We start from the raw sequence: 12,068 nt of genomic DNA on the forward strand, positions 1-12,068 counted from the left end.
GTCCAGGGGACATTTTTAATCCTTTTGCCACTGTGAAAGTTGGAATTTGATCAAAAGTTTCTGAGTGAGTTTACTTTTGTGGTGGAGAATTGTGCTGGTCATTATGGAGGATAGGTCTGAGAATATCCTGGAGGGCTGGTTTAGTTATGGCAAATTTCTTCAACGTGTATATGTCATTAAAGTATTTAATTTCTCCATAATAAATGAAACTCATACAGGATCCTGGATTGAAAGATATTTTCTTTTAGGAGATTAAAAGTCAATGACCACCCTCTTCTAGCTTGAAAAGTTTCAGCAGAGAGATCTGCAGTCATTCTAATATTCTTCCCCTTGTAGGTTACAGTTTTCTTACATCTGGCCACTTGCAGAATTTTCTCCTTCATATTAATTTTGGCAAAGTTAATTATAACATGCCTAGGAGATGTCTTATTTGGTTTGAGTCATGCTAGGGTTCTGAAACCATCTGCTATCTGAATTTCAGAATCTCTTGGTATGTCTGGGAAGTTCTCCTTCATTATTTCATGAAGTAGAGCATCTGTGCCTTTTGAAGCAACCTTGTCACCTTCAGGAATTCCTATAAGGCAATAATTCTATATTAGTTTTCTTTGAATTATCCCAGAGCTCTCTGAGAGAATGATCCATTTTTGCTCTCCACTTCTCTTCCTCTTTGAATGTTTGGGAGCTTTCAAAACCTTTGTCTTCACTGTCAGAAATCCTTTCTTTTGCCTACTCCAGTCTGTTACTAAGGGAGTCTACTATATTTCTCAGATCTTTGAGGGCTGCAAGTTGTTGTCTCAATGTGTCAAAATCTTTGGTGATTTTGTCTTTGAATTCATTGAATTCTTGAGACAACTTTTAAAATGCTCTTTGAATTTCTAATTCCAACTTTACCTCCATTCTATTATTCTTATTTGCAATCCAAATTCTCAGTTTGATTTTTGACATCACAGCCTTTGTTTATGAATGGGATCTTCTGCCAAGTTGTTCCTTGGGGGAGTTGATCTACTCTGATTATTCATGTTACCAGAGTTTGTCCGCTAATTCCACCCCATGATTATTTTATACTGTTTGGCTAGATGAGCAGATAAGGTTAAGTTGGGTTGGGGGCTCCTGGAGTAGTGATTAACCAGTCCTTTGCCCAAGAGCTGGGACTGGTGTCTGTACCTTTTCCCCTAGAGCTTTGCAAAGGACCCAAACAGTGGTATGGCCTAAGGCACTGGGGACCTCCTTGGTGTGGTGGGGCTAAGAGGCTCTGTCTTGTTTTTAGCTGGTTTCTGTCCTACCCCAAGTGAATCAGTTACTCTGGATTGAAGTCTCAGCTGTGGAGGAATACCAGCAATTAAGTCACCCCATCCCCCACAGGCAACAACTGGGAAAGGACAATCAAACCTTCCCACCACCACACACCCAGGTTTCCACTTTAAATACTCCTTGGCCCAGTTCAAGAGATCCAAATCAATTGTACCAGTCAGCACTTGGTCTCAGGTGAGAGAGTTCAAAAGGTCTCCAGCAACTAGATAGCAGGGGTCTGCTGGCAGCTCGAGTATGACTCACTCCAGTGCTCCATGGAGTCAGAAGGACCCCCTAGCAAATGAATTAGTCTGGGAAGGTTGATGCCTCCTTCCCCTCCTTGCACTTCTATCACATCCAGTCACTGGTAACTCTGCAGGGCTAAGACCCAGTTCCCTCCAATGAGCAGATGCTCTAGGGGTTTGCACCTTCCTGAGTCACAGGAAGATCTATGTTTCCTTGGCCAACCCGCCACACTCTGCCACCATCCGGCAGGGGAGCTGAGACCTAACAACCTTGGGTGCTTAATGGAAGCTGGGGCAGTTCATTCAGTTCCAGCCCCGCCCCTGAGTGATGTTTACTGACATTTATATTTTTGTAGAATTTGTTTCTGTCCCAGCTATATTCCCCTACGGACCAGGCACTGTCTGAGTTCACAGAAACTGCAACTTAGCCCCGGTCTGTACTGCTGCCCAGAGCTGGCATGTCTGTTTCTGCTGCTCTCTGTGTTGGGGTGGGCACAATTAGAGTTCACACTTAGCTCTCAGTTCCTGCCTCTGCTCCCCTGCTTTTGTCTCAGCTATGATCCCCTAGGGGCAGGAGCTTCTTAGGCTCACTAAAGCAGTCCTTCTGACTCAGCCCCTCTCTGGGCATATGCCATCTCTGCACACGTGCTAGTCTCTGTCCCCACCACACTCCACTCAGGCAGGTACCGCCTCAAGCATACCCTTTACTCACAGGGCCTGCATTTCCATCCCAGCTGTGTTCCACCAGTGGCTGCTACCAGAGAAGATGCCCAACTTCCTCTGGTTGCCCAGAGAGGCAGGGAGTGTCTCTCTAAAATATCCCCAGCAGTGTGAGTCCCATTGTTCTCACTGCTGCTGCTGCTGCTGCTGCTGCTCTGTGCTGTGGGCACCACCTCTCCCTCTTCCATATGGCTCCCTCAGTTCACCGTCTTTTCCTTACTTCCGTGCCCCAGAATTAGCACAGACCTGCAACAGCCATGCCCTATGCACACCTCTCAAGAAAATGCCCAAGAATCTGGACTCCATGGGGCACAGGCTTCCAGACCTCAGGGTGAGAGTGGAGGGGAGTGCTGGGAGTTCAGAATTGCAGGTAGAGAATATATACAGTTTTATGCATGATGGGAGAGTGCCATGGCACACTGGTAGGTCCTCTCTGGGGAAGAAGTTCCAGTTTTTAGAGGGTCTCTCCCGTGGAATAAAGTAGGAGGATATCTGAACTCTGCTTGCTTATTTGTAGAAATATGTTCTCATGGGGGAGGGGACTCCTGTCTGTTTGGCGATGGATTCTATACCTACTATTTGTTTCCCTGGGGTCACAGCTTGCCTCAGCAGGGTTGATGTGCATTCTTCAACCTTCTCTCATAACTCAGCTTCAAAACATCAGCTTACTTGCTAAACTTCTGTCCTTTAACCCTCCTCCTGGAAGGGAGCCTCTGTGGATAGCTGGCTCCAGTCGGCCATCTTGCCTCCACCTGTTTACTGAGTTTTTCTACCACACCATATTTTGAATAATTTCCATGTACACCTGGAAGCTCAGTGCATTTTTCCCCCCAGGTGAAAAAGAGACCTTGATATATCTAGAACAATATAATAATAAATGACAAACCAGAGGCTATTTTGAAAGCCCACAGAGAAGTTGTATAGCCTTGACAACTTCCCAGAAAGTCTTAATTATATCCAGGAACTCAAAGCAAGAAAGTGCATGAGGAAGTGGGGCGGGGCGGAATCAGGGGGGAGGGGGGGGGCGTTTATAATATTCCAAGGTGGAGGGTGCAGTCCACCTCTCTCTCCGTCTGCTGATGGGGATGTCTCCTGTCTGCTGGGGAGTTCTTTCTCTACATTGACTATTACAGTGTGAGATACTGACATGGGCAGAAGTCATCCCCTGCTGGAGGGGGAGGAAATGTCCTAAAGGAGGCTGGATGTCCTCCAGAGTGTCTAATAAAGTATTAGATAAAAAGTAACAGTTTTAAGTGAGGAGCCAATTGAGGAGCTATGTCCTAATCCTTTAGAAGTCCCATATGACGTGGGCAGATGGAAAGTATTTCTCCCGCTTAGCTGCTAAGGTGGAAGTGCAGACGAGCACAGCTCATTCTCCAGAAAGGTTCTAGAGTTCTGACACTGTGTCTCACTGGTCTGCCCACATGCAGAGGTCTGAAGGCACCTGGATCCCACAGGACCAAACCTGCCAGGCTGTTCCCTTCTGAGCACTCACATCTGGTCTGTGGCAAATGAGCAAAAAATGAGGATAATTTCTACACACAAATAAACCTGAGCATGCCTTGGGAAAATCTCTTTTAGACAAGGAGAGATTGGGCCCCCCTTCTGAGGAGACCCCAGCTCTGTCATGGGGCTATCATGGGGGGAATGGCCAGTGCAGTGATGTGGCTCCAAGGGACCTCTTCAAGGAACAGAGAGAAGGCAGAGCAAGCTGAGCAAGGAGGTGGGTGGTGGTGACAGAACAACAGTGAGGCAGATCTCATAATTCTTCATGGGTGGGTGTGTGTGAGAGAGAGAGAGAGACAATCAAAGGTCCCTTACTGATCCTGCTTCCGTGACTGGCTACGGCCAGGGGAAAAGGGAGGTGTCATCTCCACACATTCCTTTATTCACCGAACTCAACAGACAAGCAGAGTCAATACTTCGTTAGAAGTCGGCAAATACAGCCCCTCTATGGGGTGCCTGGGAGGAACCTGGTCTGCTTCAACCCCAGAGGAATCAGAAGATTGAAAGCCATTTATGAAGGCCGGAACTATCAGGGAGGGCAGGAAGAGGAAAATCCAGGGAGTAGGTAGACTGTCTGGTAACTGAGATAAAGGGACTGCCCACCCCTGATGGATCCACCATACCCCTCCAGTCTGGCAGGAGGGGGTAGCCTGCAGGCCTGAGGGGCAGGTCTGGGGCTGCCAGATGCTCCAGACAGGGGTGGGAGAGGGCTCACAAAAGCCTTTCCTCCATGGAGATGGCAGCACTGCCCCCCAGCTTCTCTGCAGGGTACAGGGGTCCTCAGCAGTTTGCTTGTAATTTGTGCTTGATCCCTGTAAGCTTCTTCTTGATGGTGCCCTTGGAGCTGGCATAAATCATTTTGCTCTTAAGGGATGCAGACTCAGGGCCCAAAAAGATAAACACTGGGCCCTCCTTCTTGCTCTCCTTGGCATCATAGGTAGTGGCATAGACAGCATAGTGGCAGTCCTCAAGTGGAAGCTTCTTGACAAGGGTGGCACAGGGACATTGGCAGTCTGGCCCACATCACCTACCAGGATGTCCTTGCCCTTCTCTATGGTAAACTTCTTCTCTCCCTCACTCACCACCTCCTGCGCTTCTCCACCTCTGGCAAAGACTTGCACACCTTCATGACACTGGATGCCTGATGATGACTTCAGAGACAGCCATGCCAGAGGCCATGTCTCCAGAAGCAAGGGATGATGGCAAGGAGAACTAGGGCAGAGCAGAGCCACAGCAGCTGCTGCTGGAACCCAGCAGAACCATAATTTTCATATCTTATTCCCATGTGGAGGCAAAGTCAACAGAGGCTTTAAGCAAGGGAGGTGTGGGATGTGATCTGTTGGTCCAGTGACCTTCACATTGCTCCAGTTGCTATGTGAAGGGCAGACTACCAAGGAGCCAGGCTAGAGGAGAGGAGCCCAACCAGCAGCTACTGTGGCATCTCAGGCTACAGGCGGTGAGCCTGACCCACACTAGCGGCATTGAGACTCTCAGGATTGGCTAGTCATTTTTAGGATGCATTTTGGACCTAACAGAACTTACTGTGGATTACAAAAAAGAGACAAAGTACACAGAGAAACTAAGGATGACTCTCCAATTTTGGGTGTGAGCAACCAGGTGGTGGCATGTTTTAAGGTGGCAGAATGACTCCCAAGGAGGTCTGTGCCTGCCATAAAGATGCAGTGAACACATGGTGGCAGAAGGGACTGCGCAGGTATGATCAGGGTTATAGACCTAGAACTGGGACAGTGCCCTGGATTACCTTCATGAGTCCAACCCAATCACACAAGCCCTTAAAAGCAGAGAACTTTCTCTGGATGGAAGCAAAGAGAGGAGTGGCAGAAGACAAAAACAAAAGGAGGAAAGCAGGCAGTCACTCCAAGTACAAGAACCAGATGTGCTACTGCTGGTCCCAGGAAAACAGGCAGTCACTCCAAGCACAAGGACTGAATGTGCCACTGCTGGTCCCGGGATATGGGGTCTAGTGGTAGGGCAGCCCCCAGCTGTGAGCCAGCCTAGAAGCGAGAACTTCATCCTACAACAACTTGGAACTAAACTCTGCCAACATCTGAATAAGCAAGGAATGGGCCACCCCCATAGTCTCCAGAAAGGAACACAATTTTCCCAACACCTCAATTTAAGCTCAGTGAAATCCACATCAGACTTCTGGCTCCAGACCTATCAGATAATAAATCAGTGTTGTTTTAGGGCACTACATTTCTGGTTATACTGTTGTTGCAACAAGAGGTAACTGATGCAGTTGGGAAGACTGAGAAAGGAATCATGGTCTGCTGGGAAAAGCAAAGTTCTGTTTGAGTCACCATCAAAGCAAGTAGAGGAGGCAAGAAGGTAGGTGGCCATGGGCAGGTGGAACCCAAGCAGAGAGGCAGGGGCTACTCCTGCCTCCTCTACCATCATTCCCAGTAGGATGTAAGTCCCCTGTATTCAGGAAGTTGGTCTCCATTTTAAGTCAGATACTAGCACAATACATGACACATGCTTTATAAACAACTGTCGAATGAATGTCGATCTTCTCCTTTTTAAATAATTCTTAGGAAATAATCAGAGTATAGAAACAACTTATTGGATGGAAGAAAATATCTGCAAACCACATATCTGATAGAGTTGATATCTAAAATATAAAAGGAACTTAAATGACTAAACGGCAAGAAAACAAATAACCTAATTTAAAAATAGACAAAAGAAAAAAATAAAAATAAGTAAAAGGCTTAAACAGACATTTCTCCAAAGAAGAAACAGAAATGGCCGAGAGGTATGTGAAAAAATATATGTTCAACATTATTAACCATCAGCGAAATGCAAATTAAAACCACAATGAGATAGCGCCTTATAGGATAGAGAGGAAACACTGTCAGTGGGAATGTAAATTAGCACAGCCATTATGAAAAATAGTAAGGAAATTCCTCAAAAAATTAAAAATAGAACCATATGATCCAGGATTCCCACTACTGAGTATATATCCAAAGGAAAAGAGATCATCATGTCGAGGAGGTATCTACACTCCCGTGTCTACTGCAGCACTATTCACAACAGCCAAGATGCAGAATCCACCTCAGGGTCAACATGACCAGAGGAAGGAAATGTGGACTATGCACATTAAGGAAATTTTATTTGGCCTTAAAAAAGAAGGAAGTCCTGTCATTGGCTACAACATTAATGAACCTGGAAGACAACATGTTAAGTGAAATAAACCAGGCAATGTAAGGGCAGAGAGTACAAGGTGGTTACCAGGGGCCAGGATGACGAAAAGAAGGGACGGTGTTGGTCAAAGGTCTCAGTTGGGTGGGATAAATAAACCACGAAGGCCGACTGTAAAGCACAGTTACTAGTTAATACTGTATTGTTTGCTTGAAAATTGGTAAGACATTAGACCACAAATGTTCTCACCACAAACAAACAAACAAACAAAAAAAGATAAGTATGGGAAGTGATAGATATGGTAATTAACTTGATTTAATCATTTCACAATGTGTACATTATCAAAATACCACATTGTACACTGCACATATATACAATTTTTGCTTGTCAATGATACCTTAATACACCTAGCAGGGAAAACACAATTCCCACTCTCTATCTCTGCCATTCATTGCCGCATTCTCTGGCTCCTGTGGGAAACCAACCTCCTGAAAAAAGCCAGCTCCTCTTGCCACCTCTGACTCTGCTCTTCCTATTCTCTGGACAATGTTCTGCAGTTAAACGCTCGCGCGAGCGCGCGCTCTCTCTCTCTCTCTCTCACCTACCAACAGCTGCCACTAGATTATTCAGAAGCTCTGCCACCCTCGCCACACCTGTCCCCGTGGCAGTGCCCACATGTGCTCTTCTTCAAGTACGTTCTTCCCTCGGCCTCCATGACTCCACATTCTTAGTTTCCTCCCTTCTTCCCTGGTCAGTCCTTCTCCATCTCACTCCTACGCTGACTTTTTCCTTGCATCCTCCTAAGGTGGGAGGGCCCCAGGGCTCAGTCCTGGTCTGCCTACACACATTAGGAAAGCATCAACCAGTCTCTCAGGGCTTGAAATACCTTTGACGCAACCATGCAGTATTTGGGGCCCAGACTCCTTCTAAACTCCTGATACACACAATTCTCCTGACCCCCAGTGAATGTCCAGACATGTCACACTCAGCATCCCCACACCAGAACTTCTGCTTGGACCCCACAGAGCCACCCCCAATCAAGGGCCATTCTTCTTCTAATTACTTGGGACAAATGCCACAGAGTCATCTTACTGTTCATGCTCACATCTCGTGTTGCTGAGGATCCTTTTAGCTCCAGTGACCACATAAAGCCAGGGCCAGGACACATCTGACCACTCACAGCCTAGCCCAGCCCTGGCCAACTCTCACTTGGGTCCCTGCACCCTCCTTCAAACTCCTTCCTCTGCTTCCACACCTGCTTCCTACCCTCCAGTCTTCACACAGTGGTCGAAGCACACCTCCAAGACCCTGTGTGAGACAATCCCCTCCTCTGCTCAAAATCCTCCAGCCTCTTCCCTCTCACTCCCGGGAAATGTCACCTTCCCTGATGGCTCAAGGCCTTGGGGGATCTGACCACCTTGGAGCCTCTGTGAGTCCTCCCCACCCCGCAGCCCTTGCTGCCTCCTTGCTGTTCCTTGGACATGCCAGGCACGAGCCGACACAAGCCGTGTCCCCTCTCCCTGGAACCCTCTCCCATCTGGGCCTACACGGCCAGCCCTTCCCTCCCTGCTCCCTCTGTGCATAAACACCTTCTCAGCTAAGCTGATCCTAAGCTCTTTCAACCCCCACTCTCCCCACATCCCTCAGCCTGCATCACCTTCCCACAATGATATACATCATTTGTTCATCCCATTTGTTGGTTATCATCTGTCTCTCCTTAACTAGAACGTGACTCCACAGGGCAAGAATCTTTACCTGTTGTGTTTGCTGTCAGCCCAAATGCCTAGGATAGTATCTGACCCATTTCAGGCACTCAATAAATGTAGTATTTATTAAAATGAGGCATGAATAAAGGAATGATTTCCATCAAGGTGAATGCCTAATTACCAATGAGTAATGACCCAAATGACTCTGTGTCACCATCTCTGTATCTCTCATCTCAACCATGTGCCTGGCACATGGGAGTGGGGACAGAGAGGGTGTTTAGGGAAGGGCTACCAAATTAATCAATTGATATTCCCCTGGAATTTCCAAGCCCACAAAAGTGACCCAAATACTGACAGCTTATCCATATAGGTCTGGAAACTCCTCAAATCCAACACACAAGTCCCCCCACCACACACTCTGATACCAGGGCTGGAAGTCCAGAACATGAAAGATGACTTGGAATGCAGGAGTGAGACATGTTACGCTGGTGCTGAAGTGGGTCTGATGAGCAATTAGACAGCTGGAGGAGCCAGCTGCTCCCTTGCTGTGGGCACCACGCCGCCTGCAGAGGCAGCTGGCGGCCCAGTGAAGGCTCCCTGTGGCTGGGTGCCCAGAGCCCCTCCGATGAAGGGCTGCTGCCTCAGGGGTGTGAGCCAGGGAAGCGGAGCTCTGCCGGGACGCCTCAGCAAGGCTGTCAGCACCAGGCGAAGGCAGGAGAAAGAAAGGGTACAGCGGAACCAGGAAACAAGTGTTCGCAGAGAGAGCTAGTAATCACAGAGAATGAGCTGATTATTAGATTATGATCATGGTTCAACAAGTGCTTCCCATGAACCAAGCACCACACACTTCCTCACTGAATCCTCTCAATCTCATGAAGTAGGTCTGCTCCCCATTTTGGATACAGAAAAACTGGATTCTGGAGAGTTCAAGAAGCCAGTTGGGTGTAAAGAGGACCTGGGACTCAGCTCCAGAAGAGACTGGCAGTCACCAGCTGGTAGCCCAGACCAGAGCCTCCGGACAGCTCTCATTCCCCAGCTTCCACCCAGCAAGCTCATATGCTTTGGACAAGAGGGAGGGGAAGAGGATGGTAAAGTTTCCTTTAAATCTGTCACTTTGAGGTCTGAAATACGGTTTACGGACTCAGTTCTTTCTGTCTTCCAATTCTGCTTGCAGAATCCCTTGTGGTTTGAGAGGGAGGGAATTGGTAAAGGCAGAAGAGATGATTTGTGGTAGTAGGCTGGGCTTAGGAGAATGCTACTTTTGTTTTTGAAGGAATTAATGATAAACTCTTACACCCTTATGAAGCAATGACTTGTGTACCATAAAGTTGAAGGTCATTAAAAACCCCTAAATAGCAATCCACCGAGGGTCAATAATGTTAAAGGCCATTGTACCAATGACATTTATTGAGTTCTCTGCTGTTCTAAGTCCTTCCCACACATTAGCTCATTTAGACCCGAGAAAAGCTCTCTGAGGCAAGAACTTTCCAGAGGATCAATTTGAAGTGCACACTGGTTGAGTACTGTGCTCAAAGACAAGAAGCCAACAAGGGGCATGGCCAAGCCTCTACCAACCCAGGCGATCTGCCTGGAGACTACGCCCCAACCATGCATAATCTCAAAGGTGTCCTGCATCTTCGGGCTGTGCTGCCCAAGGCCCAGACGGCAGGGGCCTGGAGGTGACGTGGGGACCCTCAAGGAGCTCTGAGGGAGCAGCCCTCTCTTGCACCATCCTTCCCAGTACCCCATGACCTGCATGAGTAATTGCAGTCTCCAGAGTCAGTGATTCAGGCACCAGCCCAGGTACACTGCAAGTGACTAAGTCTCTCTGGAAAGAGAACCAAGTCACTAGCTACATCACGGGAGGCAGACCAGACTGCCTAGAAAACCCCTGTTTGTCTTTCTGCACTGAGAGCAGATGTCCTCTCCTTCAGGAAGCCTGCCCTGAGCCACCTAGGACAGATCTGCCCTCTGCACCTCATATGTAGGGGAGTTATAGTCCAAGGCTTCAACCAACTGTGCACAGATCTGCCCACTTTTTATCTCTGGCACAAAAATGAATGCTTAAAGAATGAAAGCAAATTAAGAGCCTGCTCCCAAAATACAACTTGAAGATATGTGTTAAGCCCTACACTGTTCCTCTGAGCCTATGTTCAATGGAGCAAATGAACAGGTAGTGGGTGAGAAGCCCAGCGCAGCAGGCACCATGAACCCTGCAGTATGAGCTCCCCAACTACCCAACCCTGTCTGTGCTTCTGGCCAGCTCTTGGCCCTCTGACCTCTACCTTCATTCCTTCTCCAAACTCTCTTCTCCCTGCCAGGCCCTTCCAGCGTAAGGCCCCACTGGTCATCTGTCCAGTTCCCACCTGTGGCTGTTCCCCTGCACTCAGACCAGCATCTTCTCCTCTGACACCCCATCTCTGTAACTACAAATGGGTAACATACCACTAGCTTGGGTCCCCAGTGGAGCTGGACACCAGCCTTCCCACCCTCCCCACCCTTCCATGTATGATTCGTTCAGCTGCCATGCTATTCTGTCTCTAGGCCAGGCCACATGTTCTCCCAGTTGCCAGGAACCCTGTGCCCGCCTAAGTCCATCTTACCCTGTGAGGTTCACTTTACGTTGTTTCCTGGAGGAAGTCTTCCCTGTCTATCTTACAGAAGCAGGTGAGGGGCTCCTGCTCTGGTTTGCCCTGGCTGTGGAGCTGCCCAACCCAGCTCATGCTTTTTGTTAAAAAAATTTTGTTAAGTCAAATACACATAGATCATGAATACATTCATGCATATTTGGTATATGCATCAGTACAATGTGCTGATTTTTTTTTATACAATCTAACATGGTTACATTAAACCAATCAACATAGATTTCACCTCATTTGTTTGATTATTGTGCCAAAACATCTATGTTCTCCACTTCACAGATTTGACTTGTACCCTTGTCATATGCTCCATAGGTGTGGTCCCACTTTTACCCTCCCTTTGTCAAGCCTCACCCCTCCCTTCCCATTCCAGTTCATGCTTTACTAGGATTGCGTCCTGACCTGTCAGCCTGCCTTCCCCACCTCCTGCAAGCCCTGTGAAGGGATCCTCCTGTATCCCAGAATCTATCAGAGGTCTGGGACCCAGTAGGTGTTAATAAATGTTGACAAATAATTAAGTGAATAAAGTGAAAGAGAGAAGCAGTGAATAAGTAACCTGATGACAGAACAGTTCATCACATATATGGGTTTTGGTCACCCAATAGCTTATAGAGTGTTCCCTATGCACCCAGATACAGTCTAAGAACTTTAACATACATTCTTTACCTAAAAATTCTCAATAACACCCCTATGAAATAGCTTCTGCCCATTTTACAGATGATAAAATCAGAAGCACAGGAAAGTTAAGCAACTTACCTATAATAATATAAATGAAGAATAATTAAGTTAAGATTTAGATCCAG

General features: G+C 47.4%; 1 protein-coding gene across 1 annotated transcript in view; it reads right to left on the bottom strand.

Annotated features, from left to right (window-relative positions):
- Positions 1-4,541: 4,541 nt before the first annotated feature.
- The window catches only part of LOC111721831 (sorting nexin-29-like), a 181,855-nt gene continuing 174,328 nt past the window's right edge, over positions 4,542-12,068 (bottom strand). Inside the window, exons 6-7 of the mRNA XM_023507572.1 lie at positions 4,793-4,865; positions 4,542-4,742 (exon numbers count right to left, since the gene is read on the bottom strand). Of these exons, the coding sequence (XP_023363340.1) occupies positions 4,542-4,742; positions 4,793-4,865 (274 nt within the window). The remainder of the gene's footprint in view (positions 4,743-4,792; positions 4,866-12,068) is intronic.

Source organism: Otolemur garnettii, unplaced genomic scaffold (assembly GCF_000181295.1).
Source record: "Otolemur garnettii isolate 467f Iridium unplaced genomic scaffold, OtoGar3 scaffold00189, whole genome shotgun sequence".
NCBI lineage: Eukaryota > Metazoa > Chordata > Mammalia > Primates > Galagidae > Otolemur > Otolemur garnettii.